This window comes from Cynocephalus volans, chromosome 15 (genome assembly GCF_027409185.1).
Source record: "Cynocephalus volans isolate mCynVol1 chromosome 15, mCynVol1.pri, whole genome shotgun sequence".
NCBI lineage: Eukaryota > Metazoa > Chordata > Mammalia > Dermoptera > Cynocephalidae > Cynocephalus > Cynocephalus volans.
In genome coordinates, this window is record NC_084474.1 from 56,697,058 (window position 1) to 56,716,410 (window position 19,353).

Sequence of the window (19,353 nt, forward strand, 5' to 3'; positions counted from 1 at the left end):
GTTACCTGTTTATATGCCTGACTTAATCACTAGATTGAAAATTTAAAAAAAAAAAAATCAGTAGATTGTAAACTTCTGGAGGGCAGGAATGAGTCAATTTGTTGTATCTGTATTCTCCATGGACATGTTTCCCAAATGGATTATTTTGCAAAAATACCAGTTTCAAAAGACTCTGTATTGTAAATGTGCCCAATTTGTTCCAAGGTAAGAATTAAATTTGACTCTGATAAAATTTGGAATTAAAACTTAATGGCTTAAAAATGGCCCAGCTCACAAACCTAAAACAAAATAGATATTCTTTGAGAAACATTCCCATTTATAAAATCCATCCCCTCATATGACATGTAAAGTGAGTCAATTGCTTTTTTACTAGGTTGAAAGATATGGGATTATTCACTTGGTACAAAACCTTCTTAAGGCTTATGCTCCCATCTATGTATTATTCTCTTTGCTTAATGAACATCAGTGCATACCCCAGGTTTTTAGCAGACAGGGCTAAAAATCAGAACTACCAACCCTCAAAGGAGGGTAGGAGGGGTCAAAATAGAGAAATACTTATTGTTCTGCTCATTCTCAAAATAATCTTCAGGCATTATGAAATGAGGACACATGTACTTTCTAAGATAATAAAGGTAAGCTGACCATTTCTGTTAACTGCCCAAGAGACTTTTGAAAGCAAGCAAATTTACTTAAACCTTTAAGGTACTTCTGGGCAAAAACCTAAACTCTGGAGAGTAATTTTTGCTGAGTGTCCCTTTCACTCACCACTGAGAATGCGAGAAATATAGACTTTAATCCTTGGGGCCTATCCTTGTCTTTTTCACATACAGAAAAACAACTTACACCTCTAAGCCTTTTGATAGTGCCAGCTCTAGGGCTTAGGGAGTTAGGTACCCAAGTGACAGAGAAATTAGGCACCTATACTCAGGACCCCCAGAAATTTAAGGTAAATCCTTGCTTTGGTCTGATGGTTTGATCATTCAATTACTTAACAAGCACTTAGAGAATACCTACAAAGAATCAGTCACTGTATGAGCCACAGAGAAGATATAATCATACCCTCAAGTTGCTCACAACTAGTTGGTGAAAATGCCAACTACAGAAATAATGAGATGAAAATTAACAGATTCAGAACAGAAGTGTATAAAATACTCCTCCTTCTTAGTGTATTAACCATCATGGTCTCTGTGTAAGCTCCATGAGGGCGATAGTTTTCTGTCTGTTTTCTTCAGTACTCATAAACAGTGCCTGGCACTCAGTAAAGAGAAGTCTGATGATCAGAGTGGACATCTTCTAAATGTGGCTTCTGTGGTAGAGATTTCTAGTCCTCCCTCCCCCCCATGTCTACCTCTCCTCTCCTTCTGGGCACAGAGCATGGTTATATTCCCTAACCCTTGCAGTTAGGTATGGGCATGTAATGAGTTTTGGCCAATGGGCTAAAGACAGAATTGTTAGGTATTACTTTGGAGCCAAAGCATAAAAGAACCAGCCTCCTTCTCCTGCTGCAGAGACTGTTCCAGATCAGTGCAGGGCCAAATCCAGTTCACTGCCTGGTATGGTAAATAAAGTTTTATGGGAACATAGCTATGCTCATTTCTTTACATATTGTTGCTAACAGCAGAGTTGAGAAATTGAGTCAGAGACTATATGGCTTGTAATGCCTACAATATTTACTATCTAGACCTTAAAGGAAAAGTTTGCTGAGTCCTTCTCTAGATAGTTGTGGTAGATTGTTGTGGTCAATGAACTGTACATCCCAGTATCCATGCCCTTGTGTAGTCCCGTCCCATACTGACACTGAGCTTGGCTATGCAACTTTCTCCCACTAATATGACACTGGCAAACAAGAAGCTTGATGAACATTGCTTATTGGGGTTTGCCCTCTTGCTACCATGTAAGGAAGCCTGGTCTAGCCTCCATAAGGAGGAAAGACCACATGGTAAGAGAGAGGTCCAGACTTCCCAGTTGAACTCATCCCTCAGCCAACTGAATGCAGTTGCATGAGTGATCCCAGGCTCATCCTAAGGAAAAGTCACCCAGCTATATGCCTCAAAGTAATGAGAAGTTGTTAATCATTATTCTTTCAAGCCACTAGGTTTTGTGGTGGTTTATTACAATAGGGCAGATACAAGATGATGACGCCTCCATCAGCCTGGGTCCCTGAGTGACCATACAGAACGGAGGACCCTAATGATAAACACTGGGCATGGAGCAAGGACAAGAAGTAAATTTTAAGATTATGATAGGCAACATAACCTAGCTTATAATAACATAGATATTAGTGATAGAAGCAGGGTTCTAGCAAAAACCTAAAATATGAAGTCCTGGTGTAGTAGTTAGGCAATAGAAAATGACATTAAAAGCTTGGAAAATGTGGATCCATGTTTTGAAGTGGCAAGACATTTAGTAAAATTGTTGCCTAAGACTACTTGGGAGGTAGGTCATAAACTTAATAAATCTGTAGCTCTAGAAAATGAGGTTTGAAAACAAAACATCAGTAGTGAGTGTTGGCTGCTGTTGGCTGTGTCTGGCAATGTATTATGAAGAAGAGATGAGCTCAGGAAAGAATCGGCCAGGTTGCAAATAAAAATGGAAGAGAATAGAGAGATTCCAGAAATTCAGAGCCTTGCAAAGTTAGAAATGGTTTTAAACCTGGTCTGAATGTTTGTGTCCCCTCCATCAATTCATATGTTAAAATCCTGCCCCCAGTATGATGATATTAGGAGGTAGGACCTTTGGGAGGTATCTAGGGCCCTTAAAAAAGAGGCCTGATGGTTAGCTCTGTTGGTCAGAGCATAGTGCTGATTATACCAAGGTGAAGGGTTCAGATCCCTGTTATGGCCAGCCACCAAAAAAAAACCCAAAAAGAACCCCGAAGAGGCCCAAGAAAGCCCCTCACCCCTTCCGCCACATGAGGTTATGGTGAAAAGATGGCCATCTATGAACCAGGAAACAGGCCCTTACCAGACACTGAATCTGCCTTCCTTGATCTTGGACATCCCAGACTCCAGAACTATAAGAAATAAATTTCTGTTGTTTATCAGCTACCCAGTCTAAAGTATTTTGTTATAGTAGCCTGAAAAGACTAAGATAAAACCCCAAACAGCAAGATATAAAATTAGAAAGGCTTTGAACATGAAGGCAGATTAATATTCACCTTTAGGACCAACTATAGGTATCACACTCACTGTTAAAACTCCTTGACTGTTAAAGTGACTTTGAAAAAAGTTTAGATTAAGTTTGTAACTTAATAGACACTCTCTTAAATCCAGAGAGAGTTAAGGAAGCGAGATAGCAAAGAAATATCTCTTTAAAAGGACCATGGGTTGTGGTTACTGGCACATGGAATTCTCTGGAATCAAATAGGTAAGAAGTCTACCGAGTTTTTGAGAAATTACTACTGCCCAATAAACTTATGCATCTAGACTAAAAGAGACTGATTATTTGAGGCTCAATACAAATGTCAGGTGGCCAAGGAAGATCCCCCAGAAAGTGGATCCAGGAACCTGAGGAACAGCGGTAAGAGAGCTCCTTCAAGAGCAGAAATAAGCTCGAAGACTAGATCTCACTTCCAGCATACAGACCCTACAATATGTGCTCAGAAAAGTTTCAGGATTGCTATGGGCAAGATGCTGGCACATGTCTCTCATTCTTCCCTTTTCCATATTGGAGGGGTTATTACTGATATCCTGTCCTGTGAAATGGCAGGGAGAGGAGAAGCAGTCAAGTTCATAGGTCTCCAGATTGAAAGGAGTCACACCCAGACCGAGCATTACTCAGAAGTACTGGATTTCAGGTGTGATGTAGTGACTCATTAGAACCTTGTGGGGGCAGATTTGTTTGTCCTGTGTATGGTAAAAAGAATGAATTAAACGACTGATGGCCAAGGGGCTTTTTTGGAGTTGTTTGTTATCACAGAATAACCTAGCCAGTCCTGATTGATGCTGTCATTTAGTTCTTTTTTACTTTCTTCCCACCACAATAGTAGCGTGTGGGGTGTGTGCAAGGCTCTAAGCAACATGTAGTAAGAGACTTGCTGCCTTAACCACAAAACATTTGGGGATCCTCAGGGTTTTGCCATTTGAATGTGTGTGAGAGCGCTTTGATCAGTGAGATTCTATCTTACATATTGTAGGTCTAAGAATACCACTCGAGGCCTAGGTCCTGCCTCCCACTTACTACGTTACCTTTTGCTACAATTACAAATAAGAAGCACTTTAATATAACTTGTGGTTTTCTATATATTCACTTATGTTTATTAAAATGATTATTTATATCCAACAAACAATATTTTAAATAATTATACCAATTTAATTTTACTAAGTAAATAAGTAATAAGGTGACATATAGGAAATAATGAAAAGTATTCTTGAAAATATCTCTCCCTCTCTCCTTTTTTCCCCTCAAAAGGCTATACGTGAAGATTCAAGGAAAATCAAGAGGGAGTAGTAAAGCATCCCAGCACTGCAGCCAAGTTAATAATAATAGTTATCCCTGTTACTAAAAGTCCTTCAGCTGTTCCCTCCTCCAATTTTCATGGCATCCCTCTTCCACTGGGCTCCAATTTCCATTAGAGTGTATTTTGCTGCGCTTCCTTCCTCTCCTTGAACTCTCTTTCTTGTACCTGACTCATTTTGCCCCACCTCAAATTTTCACTTCCTTTCTTAGGTGGAAGTTTAGCCAGTTCTTTTTCTCACTCCTAGCACATGCTGGCTACCTTTCCACAACCAAAATTGTCCATCCAACTGTTTTCCTAAAGATAATTTCCTCCCATCACAGGAATTGTATCTACTCTCAAAAATGACAGTTTTCTCTCCTACTTCTGAATCTTTAAGTTGAAGATAGCATAACACTTATCTTGCATCAGGAGTTGGTATGCCTAAATTGATCCGATTACAGCTATTTTATTTGTTCAGCTGACTTTTAGCTAAAAGTCATTTTTCATAAAAAAAAATTCACCACCTATTTTTGGAAGGAATTAATTTAAAATTTACTATTGATATCTCCATACAAGTAGCTTGTAAAGGAGTATCTCAAGCAGGAAAACCGTGATATGGAAGAAGCCTAGGCCTGGGCTGTGCAGGGAGGAAGAAGAGACTTCCATGTGTGTCACGGAATTGACCCTAACCTGTAGAGGGGGCACAGGAGCGAGGTGCAGCCTGCTGGGTCTCAGGCAGTGGCCTGCTTTAAGCAATCTAATGGACTGGATAGCCTTCCCCAGGCTGAACTCCGTGTTTTAGTAATCGCTTTGGCGGGAGCTGTGGAGAGAAGACTTGAGGGTGGACAGGTGGACAACAGAGAGACCCTTTCAGGAGCTAGTGCTAAAATCTGGGAGAGAGGTGGTGAACCAAAGGCCTGAAGTAAGCCCTGGTCACAGAGAGAAAGGGCAGAGTCCAGAGACACTTCTGAGGTATTTCTGACAGAACCTGGTGACTTACTAGACATGCGGGAGAAGAGAGAAAAAGGCAGGCGCTGGGATGCAGTTAGAAGGTAGGCTTGGAAGCCAGACAGCCTGAGTTTGAATCCCAGGTCCACTTATCCTGTGGAAGTTGATCTCTCTGAGCTTCCAGCAGCATCTAACAGGGGATGTGATAGGAACTAATGACAACATCTTTAGAGTGCTTGAGATAAAACGGGCATTCAATACAAATGTATATCAATATTATTTAAGGTTTTGGGGAAATAGTGATGACATTAACTGAAGCAGAGACTCTAGAAGAAGCTGGCTTGGGGTATGGAGAATGACCATCCTTGTTTCAGACATATTGAGTTTGAAGTGCTTTAGGTCTTTCAAGCTGACATGTCCGGTGTATAGCCAGAAGCACAAATTTGGAGATTGTGGGGCCAGAGATAGGTATCTGAGAGTGAGTGGATGACAGACAGGAGCTAACGCTACAAGACGAACGATCTCTTCCAGAGAGGAAAAAACAAGGAAAATGAATTTCTAAGATGATCAGGGAAGGAAAAAGGTTGGATAGAGATGAAAGGAAAACAGCAGATATTCTGGATGTAATTTTTCTCTCTGTATACTTTTGGAAACACATTTTAGGGAAATCCTTATTCCCGAGCGAGTATCTTTGGAAACTGTTGTGACTCAGCCAAACAAACTGTAAACACATAGGAAACCTTAGACCTGGGCACTTGGTGACATTCTGATATCTGTTCTGGCCCTGATACTGGGTGTAGGGGAATGAAAGTGATGTGAACAAGAAGCCAAAATACCTGCACTACACATTTCATAAATCAGATACTCACTTGGATTGATAACTTCTTTTCTATGTAAAAATTTCTGATGGAGGCAACCTGTTGCTTTCAGCATGAGTGCCCAGAGTTGCCTTTGTGTGGTCTTCACTAAATTGGACTGATTACACATTTGAGTCCTGGTTCATCACGGCACTTAAGGAAGTGTCTCACAATATTCTTGTAAAAAGGATAAAAAATATCTTACAGTTTAAAAGTACTTTTCGATGCATTTTCTTGCTTAAGAAATGTGGGCTAGATGACAGTGCAGTTTGGTGTGATACAGGCTGGTCTGACACTTAGGGAAGTGTCTAATGAGTTGCTACAGTACGTAGACCATGGACTTGTCCAGTTCTACATATTTATTAATGACTTGGATCAACATGAAGAATACATGTTTACTACATCTATAGATGACATAAAGCTAAGGCTACCAGGGATACTTAATGTGTTAGGTGACAGCATTGTGGATTTTTTTTTTTAAAGTGATTTCAACAAGCTGGACTAGGCCAATAGCAACAAGACTTAATTTATTGGGGATAAATGTAAAGTATTGTCATTGGGTTCGAAAACTCAACCATACAGCAAGTCATATGATAAAGACCTGGGGGATGTGGTTGACTACAAGTTAAATAATAACAAACAGTCTGAACTCATTAATAAAAAGCAAACTCAGTCTTCTACTTTGTTAAAGCAAGTGTATGGAGGTAATAGCTTGGTTAGACCACATTTGGAATACTGTGTGTAATTCCAGCTGTCAGATTTTTAAAAGAGAATATAACACACTAGTGTGTTTAGACAAAGGCAACTGTAGCGATGGGCCTGGAAATACATTTACTGAAGGAATGATTCAAGGAACCAGAAATGTTAGGCCTGAATAAGAGAACAGTTAAAGATGTTGAAGTTGTCTTCAAATAACTGTAGTTTTGCTGTACAACAGGAGAAGTAATTAATCTGTGATGTTCCAGAGGGCAAAACAAGGATGAATGAGTGGATGTTATACAGGGATAGTTTTCAGGTGGATATAAGAAGAAACTTTTTCACAGTCTCTGCTGGAATAAGCCATGACACTGGGACACTTTTGAGGTGAGGTGTCATGGAAAGGACTCTCGTACTAAATAAAAGGTGAAATTAGAAAACCTCTTCTAACCTGTGCTTTGATGAACTTTCACACAGAGTATCTGTAAATAGGGCAGGACTCCAGAGAACTGACAGTGACCTCAGCCTGTTGCAGGACTAACAGGACAATGCCACTTGTGAGCAGATCCAGGTTCCAGCCTGATGCTACTTAGCTGTAAGCCACCTTGCTGATTACTCTTTAAGCCTCAAAACTCTCATCAGTAAATAAACATAAAAATTACTGTCCTGGCTATCTTAGAATTCTTGTGGTGATCAAAGGCTCTAGATGTACTTTACTGCATTTATTTATTTATTTATTTATTTTTGGTCGTTTTTTCGTGACCGGCACTCAGCCAGTGAGTGCACCGGTCATTCCTATATAGGATCCGAACCCGCGGCGGGAGCGTCGCCGCGCTCCCAGCGCAGCACTCTACCGAGTGCGCCACGGGCTCGGCCCGTTTACTGCATTTATTAGTTACTCAAGTCCTCATAATTGCTTTATTAAGGGCAAAAGGTTTGCACTTGATAGGTCTTCAATAAAAGCTTGTTGAATAAACAAATAAAAGAATGGAGACTGTGTATGTGAGAGCACTTGTAAATGGCACCGAGTTATGTAAGCATGAAGGACTGTCATTCTCCACCCCCCTCCAAAACAAACAATTTGGGAAGAAACACCAGTGATGTTGACCCCACTAACTACGTGTGCTAAGAGTCAAAAATCATGAGAATTTACTGAATCTTTTTAGAAAGGAATTTACCTACAATGGGATAATTTTAATTCACTTTGGGGGGTTCAAACTGCTCATTTTTCTTTGTTATTTCAGTGGCTGAGAAATTGCTTTTCATCAACAATTCAATGACTTCGTATGGCTCTTAAGATAAAAACCAAAATCCTTGATAGGACATACAGGGTCTTGCCAGATTTGATCTCTGATTGCCTCGCTAGCCTCCTCCCCCACCCCCTTCTCCTTCACCGGCTCCACAGCCACACTGGCATTTAGTTCTCTGAAAGAACCATGCTCCCTCCCTATGCACTGAAGCTTCAAACATGTTGCTCTTTCCACCTAGAAAATCTCTCACAGTCTTGTCCAGTTAATGCCTGTTCAAAATTGGAGGCATGGATGCAAGGTCTCTCAACCAGAGGACACTCCTTGGCCTGTCCAACTAGTCTGCTGTACACTCTTACAGCACAACTGTACGTTTCCTTCACAGCTGTTATCCGAGTTTACAATAATACAACTCTCCGTGTGACTGACTTGCTTATGATCTATCTCCTCCACATGTAAACTCCTTGAGGGCAAGGGCTGTGTTCCATTTTATATTTTATGTAGTCCCTGTACCAAGTCATAATGTCTGGCACATATTAGAAACGCAGTAACTATTTGTTGTTTGAATGAATAAAGCAGGCTTCACAACGTTTTTTGTTGGTTAAATGGTAACTACTATGTTTTCTTTGTACCTTGTTTAGAATTTTTCAAAATAATGTTGTCTATCTCTGACAAAAATAAGGTTTCTGAGCATCAGAAATTGAAATCTCACACACTATGATTCTAAACTATTTCCCTGACAGGATCAAAATTATGACTTAAAATTATTAGTGTAAACTTATTTTATTTTATTTTTATAGTTTTACTTATTTTTTGAGAACCTAAATTTTTTCCCCCTAAAGTCAGGTTACTACCCACTGTCAAATTATGGATGAGAGCGCCAGTTGCCACGTTCAGGCCTCCGGCTGAATAACTATGAGATGTCTTTCAACCAGGTCTGAGCCAGGGACACAGCCCCAGAAAACCCACACCAACCTCACAATACAAACTTTGCGGACTACATGCTATCAGGTCTTCTTGATAACTCTTGGGACAAAGAATACTTCTTTGTGAGATTATAAAATTATTTTGTGCATATTCCCTCACATATCCATTTCAAAATTATACAATTTTGACAGTCCTACTTACAAAACTGAGGCATGGGGTCATGTCTATGACTGACAAGAGCTAAAGGAGTTTTCTTCCTTGCAGCACAATGGGGATTTTACAGTGTAATTTTGCTTGTTAAGGTCAGCTTTGAAATTCACATTGCATCCCTAAGACCAAGGGCTGAGAGAAGGTTCCTGGAAGACAAACTCACTCCTACACAAGGGCTGCTCCTTTCATCAGAGGACACAACTTCCTTCACTCTCCAGTGATTTATATGCCCTGGGGTATTACTGAGGAGATGTTGGTGAGGGTCTGAAACAAAGCTTCCTCCAGAGTAGGAAGTAAACCAGGGTCTGCAGGACATCTGGCACATAGCTCCTGAAAGATTAACGAGAACATGAGACTTTGCTGAGTCCTCAGACCACGGATGATAAGGGTGTGGCAAAGAGCACCTTCTCTTAGCTTTGAAATATCCCTGACTACAAAGGTTTCAGGAAATTTAGGGTGAATGGAAATCCCCCAAAGAAGGTTTGGCAGGCAGAATGCCTATTGTAAAGAATTCCCTAGTCATACATAAACAAGATTTCAAAAATTTTGATGCAGGGACCCTTGAGAAGCTTGCAATATTTATTTTGTAAATTAACAAAAGTGGGAACATCTTCTGAGGCTGCACAGATCCAGCAGATTTTCAATGTTCATCAAATGAGCATTTCTGATGGAAAGCACAGCCCTAGGTAGTTTGGGGCCACTACGAATGCAGGTGTCTAGGTGAGTATGGCCTTCCAGGCTGCTCAGTCATTCTTCCACCTGTCCCTAGCCAGGTCCACAGCTGCTGCTCTCCCCAGGCCGCCACCTCTTTTCCTCTGTCTCCCAGCAGATCATTCATTCCCCACCTTGCAAATAAACCTAAGGCCACTGAGTCTTCTCACTCATTTCCCAGCGCCATCCTCCACATCTCTCTGTCCACCTGCGCCCATCCTCACTTCTATTCCCATCAGGGAGGACCCTCTGGTGAAGTCGAATTATTCTGTGAGTGCCTTGGATCTGTCTCTCTGGCAGACCTTCATTCTGGAACTCTCTTTCTCATTTCTCAGGATTTAGTTAATTGCATGGCTCCTCTCTCACAGCACGTAAACAGTTTCCTCCTCACTGATGGTGCTTTCTTCGTGGCCATGTTCCTTGAAAGAACAATTCTCACTTGCTCCTCCACTCCCTCACTTCCATTCACTCTGAACTTGCAATTTCCAACAGTTACCTGGCTGGACCTCTTTCCACGTTTTCCACCCTATAGCCTTTCTCCTTCCGGGGCTTCCATGTGTCCACCCTGCCGACTTCTCCTCCCACCACTCTGCTCCTTCTCCTCAGTCTCTTTGGCTGCTCTACATTTCATGCTACAGTTTCCCAAGGTTGTGTCTGGGACCCTCTCTACCTCCTTCACTCTCTCTCTCTCTCGGTAACCTCACCTTATTCATTCAGCCATCTGTTTATTCATTTGCTATTAATTAAGATCTTACTGTGTTAACAGGCACTCTGCTGAAGGCCCAGGAAGAATAAAGCATGGAAGAATAAGGCGGGTATCTGACTGCTGGGAATCTCGACTTGGTAGGAAATCATTTACAGAAACAAGTGCAACTAAATGCTACAAATGTTATATGAGAATTTAGAGGGTCCGAGGGGGAGGGGAGGAGTCTTCTTCATAGGGGCTTTAACTAAATCCTGAGAGATGAGAAAGAATGGCCAAGAGGAGTGAGAAAGAGGGCAGTTGAGGAATTCCAGGTAAGGAAGTAACATACATAGCACAGTGTTTCAGAGCATGAGCTTTGGAGCCAGGGAGATCTGGATAAAATCCCAGGCCCTTCTCTTGAAAAGCATGGGAATTAGGCCATGTTACTTATGGAGGTCTCAGTTTCCACTTCTGATGCTCACCCCTAACTTGAATGGCTACTGTAAAGGGCAGATAAGAATGAATGTAGAAAACCTGCCTGCAACCAGGCACACTGCCACTGCCATAGGCCCCCCATGGTCCTGAGGCATGAAGCCGGGGAGAAACCCGGCCACAACCAGGTAAAGAGCACTCCAAAAACACCATTTCCATGCGGGTAGCCCACCACAGCCACCGCAATTGCCACGGCTGCTGCAAAAGTGGCTAGTCACCATAGCAGTAGTCACAGCCACCATGCAGGTAGCCCACCAGACACTTGAATGCATTGATACAAGGGGAGTCACCAGCAAGGACAATAAATAAATAAGTAAATAAAAAGAAGAGGACATCTCTCTCCACAAAGCACACTCCAGGGTAATAGAAGAAACATTTGCTCTATGATAATGGGGGAGGGGGGGCCTGAACACACCTCTCTCAGCACTGGACAGATCATCTAGGCAACAAATCAACAGAGAAACAGTTAATCTATCAGAAGGAAAGAACAAATATATGGCCATTAGAGGGCAGAGAGAGAGAGGGATGGTGAGGATTAGATAAGGGGTATAAAGAATAAGTATGATTTGTAACGATGAATATGCTAATAAAAAAAGAATGAATATAAAGTGCTTAGCGCAATGCCTGGCATAGAATAAGTGATTATTAAATGATAACCATTATTATTACTCTAAACATATTTATAAATTTAATATGTGTTTTGTAACTATTACAATAGAACCTACTTCACAAGCTTGTTTTGAAGACCGAATGAACTAATAAATGTGAAAGAACTTTTAAAAAGTACAGCACAATATTATTCAATCATAAAAAATAATGAAATTCTGAAACACGCTATAGTAATAATAAACCTTGAAAATATTATGCTAAATGAAATAGGCCAGACACAAAAGAACAAACACCTTATGATTCCACTTATCTGAGGTACTTAAGAGTAGGCAAATTCAAAGATACTGAAAGCAGAATAGAGGTTACCAGGGATTGGGAAAGAGAAGAATGGATAGTTGTTGCCTAATGGATACAGTTTCTGCTTGGAATGATGAAAAAGTTCTGGAAATTGACAGTGGTGATAGTTGTACACACTGTAAATGTACTTAATACCACTGAATTTTATACTTATGAATGATAAATTTTAAGTGCAGCAAAAAGGAAATGCTAGGTTCATGTGCCATTTTCAATAAAAATAATATCACTAACATCCAGAGCAAGACAGGAACAGATCAGGACATTTTACCTGGTCAGGCTTTTAAAACTGTACTTATATTTGCAGACTGTTACTTATTACTAGGATAAATATATATTTTTTTAAATTAGTAAACTTTCAAAAAAGGGAATTAACCTAGGGTTGGTATTATGATTGTTCTAAAATCTGGACAGCTAGACCACCTTCTATATAAAGAATTCCTGTAATGATTTTATTTAATTTTTGACCTTGGATTAGATCTGAGATAGGCTTGCTTTTACCAAGTGCTTCTCTCTAGTGAATAGTTGTATAGGGTACTTTGGAGATACATGCTCGTGTTTGAGAATTTATAACCTAAGGAGGATGTACAAATAGATACACAAACGTCCTTACACAAAGACAAGAAGTTCAGCATTTAGAAAATTATGCTTAAAAATAGACAACCATCAAAACCTTAGAAAAGGGAATTTTCTTTGGGGCTTGGCAGGAACCATGGAGCACACTGACCTGTGTTCCCTGGCTATTGACGTCGATGGCATCGCTCCACTCAGTGGTTATTTCATCCGGCAATTCTACTCTCAAAAGGAGGCTAGGAAGGAGGTCTTTGGTCTTGCAGTCTGGATAACTGGAAATCTGATGATATAACTCATGATGAATTGAGCACTCAGAAGGAATTTTTTTGCAATAAACCTCAAACTTTGGAGAATCTGAAATTAAAAAAAAAAAAAAAAAAAAAGGCATATACAGACTGAGGCCTTAAAGTCAAAGACTTTAAGGGATAGTAAACATAATGCGGCAAAAGAAATTTCTCAAGGAGGGATGAATAATACTTTATTTAAACATTTTTTCACAGGATCACAGGTAACTACTACATCAAAAACTTCCAGAAAGAATATAAATTTTGTATTATTAAAATTCAATGCTATAAAACATACCTTTAATATTTTCCTTTATAAGCATTGTTACTGGACATCTGTTGTGGAAAATTACTCGAGGACTAGGGTCTTCTGAGAGGGTTAGATAAGTCACTCCAAAGTGTTCTTGATATGTCAGTGCTATAGCCCTAGAACAGAATCAAATCAAAGGATGGAAAGAGTTTAGGAAAAAATGAACGCTTTCTCTCCTGGAACATGTTTATTCAGATTTGCAATATTTAGAACTCTAAACCACCTTATCTTTTATAGCTCAGGGGAGATGTTTTCCAGAAAAAGGAGGCCATCCCCTCATTTATTAACTGCCATACATTATAGTTTGCTAATTTTTCTGATAATAATAGTAATATATATTTATCATTTATTCAAAAAATTTGAAAAGTTATTTTTAAAAAACCACCCATAATTCTACCACCCAGAGAGAACTATAGCTAAACGTGTACTAACCTTTCCTGTTCTTTTTTCCCTCTATGCTTATGTGCCTTAAACTCTTCAGATAGGAAACCTTCTTCCTCTTCAAAAGTGCTTGGTAAATTTTGATAAAGGAGGAGCTGACCTACTTTTAGAAGGATTACTAGAGAATTTGGGTCCTTGCTCTTTTTTTTACTCTAAAGGTAGGTAGGCTCATAATGGTTGCTGTCAATTTTCACAAGATCATCATACTTTACAGGATCTATGTTTTGACTATCAGGAGCAAAGTTGTATTATCTGGATTTAGAAAAACAGCTGTGCGGGCATAGGTTGCTCCCTACGATGAAGAGATAAATTTTCCTATTTAGACCTATAGACTACCAAATGGTACTTCATATCAAAGGAATATGTTTTGAAGTCTAAATTACATGAATTAATTGTCAAAATTAATCAAAGAACTTACATAATTTGCTAAATGTGGCCCTTAGTTTATGCTGACTAAAAGGGGTCAACAATGCACTAAAGAATTTCCCATTTGCCATCTGTCCTATTTGCCAGTGTGAGTCCTTTCCAAAGACTGTATATTTGTCTGAAATGCCAGAGTGAGTTGTCCATTAGTGTCTGGTGAAAGCACATTAATAACACCATCAAATGTGCACTGTTGGATTGAGAGGAGGAAAGAAATGAGGAGATAGGATAGCAGGAAGTAAAATCATTTTCAGAGTACAGTCCTTGAATTAACAGCAAAGTTCTTTTCCCAGCCTAATTTTTAAAGAGCTGGGCAAGCCAGCCTCACAGTATTTCTTTCTGATAGCCAAGAAAGCTAGAGAACAGGACCAGAGTATGGTACTTTTAATCTAATACATAGCTTAATATGTATAGATAAAATAAAATTGTACAATAATTCTTAGAATTTTAAACTTAATTTCCAAATGAAGTTTTATTTCAAATTTTGCCTTTCTGTTTTAAAAATAAGTTTTGTTTTATAGACATAAGTTCACATACCTTTCAAAAACACTTCTTTAAACTCACCATGCTTAACATCTCCAATCAAAATATAATGATAACCACTTCTCCACAGTGTTAGAGATGAAAAATGTTTGGAAAAGCAGGGATGTTTGTGAATGTTGTGAAAGAAGATGGGAAGTGTGTATGGAACATGGCCTTACCATTATGGATAATTCAAGTTAGGCTGTTATCTTTTAAAATACTACTATTAAATATCTCTGTGTACATCAAAAAAGTTAGGATGTCTAAAATCTTAAAGTCTATAAATTCATAGTCATGAGAATAAGGTATCTCTCATCAGACCACAATATGTTTTCTTTTGTAGTTTTTACATATACCATAAGTAAGTTATTCCTTACAGCTGCAGAAAGGACGTATTGCATGTAAAACGACCACAAAATTGAAGTCCAGTCTGAACAAACCATTACATGTCTCTGGCTTAAATCTGTGGTTGTTATTTGCATAATTGGTAATCGGTAATTGGAGCAACTTGCGTGCAGGAACAACCACAGAACAGAGTCTTCTGTGACTTGTATTTATCTCAGTTATTTCTCTTAATGAGTTTTTCAAAAAAATTCCATTTTGAAGTAAAAGTCTGGGAAAAGAAAGAAGTCTTCCACCTTGACTTTCTCATATTTTCACCCTATTTCTCATCATTTTACAGAGGCTAAGAACTTGTAAAAGAAGGTGATCTTTTCATTATGATGTATTGCTGCTATTCTATGGTACAAACACTGTCATCCTCCCACCCCCAGTTTAAGCCACATAAGGGAAGAAATCTCATAAATAGTACACTGGGACAAGCCATATGTGATCATAACAGTTGACCAATTGTACACAATGTCTAGAAATCATTAAAAATAAAAGTAAAGCCTAGTATGTTGGGAGCACTTAACTATGCTCCTGTCTCTCTTGGTATCTCAATGAACAGCTACACTGACAAGCAAAGAAGAATGGTATTTACAGAAATGTAAAATACCTGGTACAGAATCCATTTTCCCTAAAATTCCTGAAGGGCACTGCCACACTCTGTCTTGGAAACTCTTGTCTAACTATAGCTGGCAGGCTCCAGCACTGTGAGCTGTTGGCATCTGTGGCAGGAGAAAAGCCCAGCAAGATCTGTTTTTGAAGCAGGGATGCGTCCAACGCTGACTGACTGATATCAGGCATTAAGTCCCAGCAAGGAAGGGAGCTGGATTTCATTGCAGGCTGCTCTCCACCTGGGCAAATGCTAAAAGTCGCACCGTCTGGATCATGAAAATACTGAAAAAAGACAACGCAGAGAGAGCACATTTACTACAGTACTATAGTGAAGTTAAGCTTCTTAAAGCACATCTTCTAAGAAACCATAACCAGGTATTCTCAGAAAGTGGCCATGTCAGGGACATGGGAATATTAGAAATCCTATTCCCATGAAAAAACCCTAATGAGACAATTAAAAGCATTGAGGGCAGGGTCTGTTTTTCCCGGCATAATAAAACATGATAGAGCTGGGGTGATTTAAAAGGTGATGCAAAGTTCTCATTGCTCTCCAGGTATTGCAAAAATCCTGATGTCATATGGGTAGACATGCTATATGCTGGGGAGGAAGTCCTCTTGGATAGGTATGGCTGCACTAAAAGGGGGGCCCACTGGGAGACATTGGGAAGAAGAGATCTGAATGAGATACAGAACAGTGATTTGGGAGCTCAGAAGACACATTTTTTTTAAAGCTCATGCTAGGGGAGGAACAAATCTGATCTCAACACTCAGATAGAATTCCACATGGTTTCTGGCACATTAGAGAGTGTCAGAATTTTAGACTTCAAAGAGGATCTTTAGAGATCATTTATTTGAATCTCTCTTTTACAGCTCAGGAAACTGCTTTCCAGAGAGCCAATGACTTGTCCAATGTCACAAAACCAATAAAGCCCAGCCAGAAGCCAGGTTTTCTGCTTCCGAATTTGGGGTTTTACCCACTGTCCCACAGTCTCCTTGAGAGGCTGGAGATTATCACGTCTGACGCAGGGTCAGGGTTGAAGAAAGGGGTACTCCTCAGCTGCATGGAAGAACCAGGGCCTTCCCCTTCTTTCTAGGAAACTGAGGCAAATCAGGAGTTCTACGTGACGGTGCTGTGGTTGCTGCTGGCTACGAGCATTTCCTGATTGCCCACCCTTTTTAACTTATATTATCTCACTTAATCCTCACAAAAAACCTGCAAGGAATGCAAAATTATGCCCACTTTACAGATGAGAAAATGTCTGAGGAAAGCTGTGACCCAATGTCTCAGGAAACCCTAGAGTGGGGAGAAACAGGAGAGTTACTAGGACACGCTGATTCTCTTGTCCAACCCTCCCCTACAGTGCAGACGTTGTTGACCTCTATTGCCCACCTGGGCAATCAACTGAGTACTTCTGGTCAACTATTTATTTTAATCAATACTTCAGTGAACCAGGATGAAATTCTATTGTTTGGATATTTTTATAAATACCACAACACACTGTAGGCTTAAAAGGGTAAGAGTTTCATCCTATTTGATTATTCTAATATAATTTTTAGGAGCTGAAAGTAAGGGGTAATAATAAGTGCAGACAAAGGTGAAGAAAGATAATACTTTCCTAATAGTTTCAACAGCATAAAGCAATAGCGTACCACTCAGCATATTCTGTTTTTAAGTTATTTTAAAATTTCTCCTTATTCTCTTAAAAGGTAACTGTTCATTTTAAGTGTAGAAAGATCTGAATCAAAAATTCGTCCGAACATTCTTGCATTTATTTCTGCATATTTTGCCATCAAGATGTTAACATAAACGAGCTGGTGTATTTCCACATGGACTCTCCTCACAGACACGGAGCTCACTGCTCCCAGATCCGTGGCTCAGTCTGGGCCCTAGCCTTCTGCCCACATGGCTCCTCCAGGCACTGCAGCCTGCAAGGCAGATGTTCTTTTTCATGCGACTGGGGAGCCAGTCCTCAGGACCACTTCTCTGCTAGTTGGGGTTTAGCAAGCGTGACAGAGGACTGTGCTTGGGCCTCTGAGCAGATGGGGCGTAGGCAGAACTAATCCGGCAGTGTGTCAGGATCTGCTGCTTTGTAGGATTTCTGCTCATTAATTACCTTGGAAGCACAGACCGTGAAATCCATGGTTTTAATTACAGCAAAAATAAATGAATTTCTCTTTACCTATATTCAGCATTAGTTTTTATTTTCTCTAGGTTAAAAAAAGTTGATCCTATTTACTGTTAACTTACAAAAACATAAACAAAACAATCATGTTATGAATTGCTTACCTCCATTCCAGAATGGGGGTTGGAGACAGATAACTGTGGTTTATAAAATATTTGATATGGTGTATTATTGACTATTATAGTCTTGTCTTCAATCTGAATAATCTGTATACCTTGCCGTACCATGGAAGAAATGCAGAACTGACATAACTGTAAGACAGTTGAAGAAAGAGTAATTTTGACAATATTATAAGATATACAAAAATCTCTTGATTATTCTTAAAAGGTTATTTTATCTATTGGTTCGTCCAGGATTTTATCAATTTTATCTTTTTCCAGCATATTTAACAGCATTCCCTTTCAGTTTCAAAAATGTCCTGGCCTCTGTAAGGGCCATTATTTACTCTACAACAGGGCACTTTAGCAAGCCAGCTACTTCTGCTGCTATTGTGTAGTGACAGATAAGAGACTTGTTTTCAGGAAACTTCACAAATTACCTTACAAAACATTTATTTATAAAGCACTTAATGTAAACAAAGCCTATTCCTGCTACTCAGCATACGGAATTCAATCCAGCATCCCTCCCTCTCGCTCGTCCTGACGCTCATCTGAGAAGCTATCTGCTATGCCTATTATGGACCAAGGAGAGTTCTGAGAACTTTAAAATGATGATGATGATAACGACTGACCTTCACATATTGCTACATTGTGCTCCACCTGTTTTAGGTATTTTATGCATATTAACCCAATAATCCTCACAATACCTACATGGGGTAGTTACTGTTATCTCCATTTTACAGAAGAGGAAAATGAGGCACAATGAGGTTAAGTAACTTGTCCAAGGTCACAAAGAAAGAGTGTCTACTTGGGAATGGAACCCCTGCAGTCTGGCTCTAGGGAACTGCTCTCAACCACTCGGTCTCGTCTCATTACCTTACCATGCTTTTCGAGGAAATGATGTTCAGAGAAGGTGCTACTTGTCTAAAGATACCCAGCCAGTAATTGGTAATGTCCAGACAGCAATTCTCAAAGAGTGATCTGGGGGCTCATGGGGGTCTCTGGGCAGGAGGTCCCAAGGTGAAAATTATTTTTATAATACTAAGATGCTCTTTACCTTTTCCACTCTAATTCTCTTATGAGTGTACAGTGGAGTTTTCCAGAGGCTATATGACAAGTGATGGCATCATTCTGATGGCTAATGGAACATGTCTGTAGTATGTTCTTGTGTTTTAAAAATTTCTCTTTTAATTTCATCTTTATTAATTGAAACATAATTGATTACACATATTTGTGGGGTACAAAGTTGAATATCAATACCTGTGTACAATGTGTGATGATCAAATCAGGATAATTAGCATATTCATCATTATAAAACGTGATCATTCTTTGTGACCCTTTTCTAA

General features: G+C 39.6%; 1 protein-coding gene across 2 annotated transcripts in view; it reads right to left on the bottom strand.

The window, feature by feature from the left end:
- The window catches only part of VPS13B (vacuolar protein sorting 13 homolog B), a 794,525-nt gene that overhangs the window by 30,045 nt on the left and 745,127 nt on the right, over positions 1-19,353 (bottom strand). For both annotated transcript variants that reach the window (XM_063079322.1, XM_063079323.1), the window contains exons 51-54: positions 18,014-18,160; positions 15,725-16,008; positions 13,330-13,457; positions 12,902-13,101 (exon numbers count right to left, since the gene is read on the bottom strand). In XM_063079322.1, coding sequence (XP_062935392.1) covers positions 12,902-13,101; positions 13,330-13,457; positions 15,725-16,008; positions 18,014-18,160 — 759 coding nt within the window. The remainder of the gene's footprint in view (positions 1-12,901; positions 13,102-13,329; positions 13,458-15,724; positions 16,009-18,013; positions 18,161-19,353) is intronic.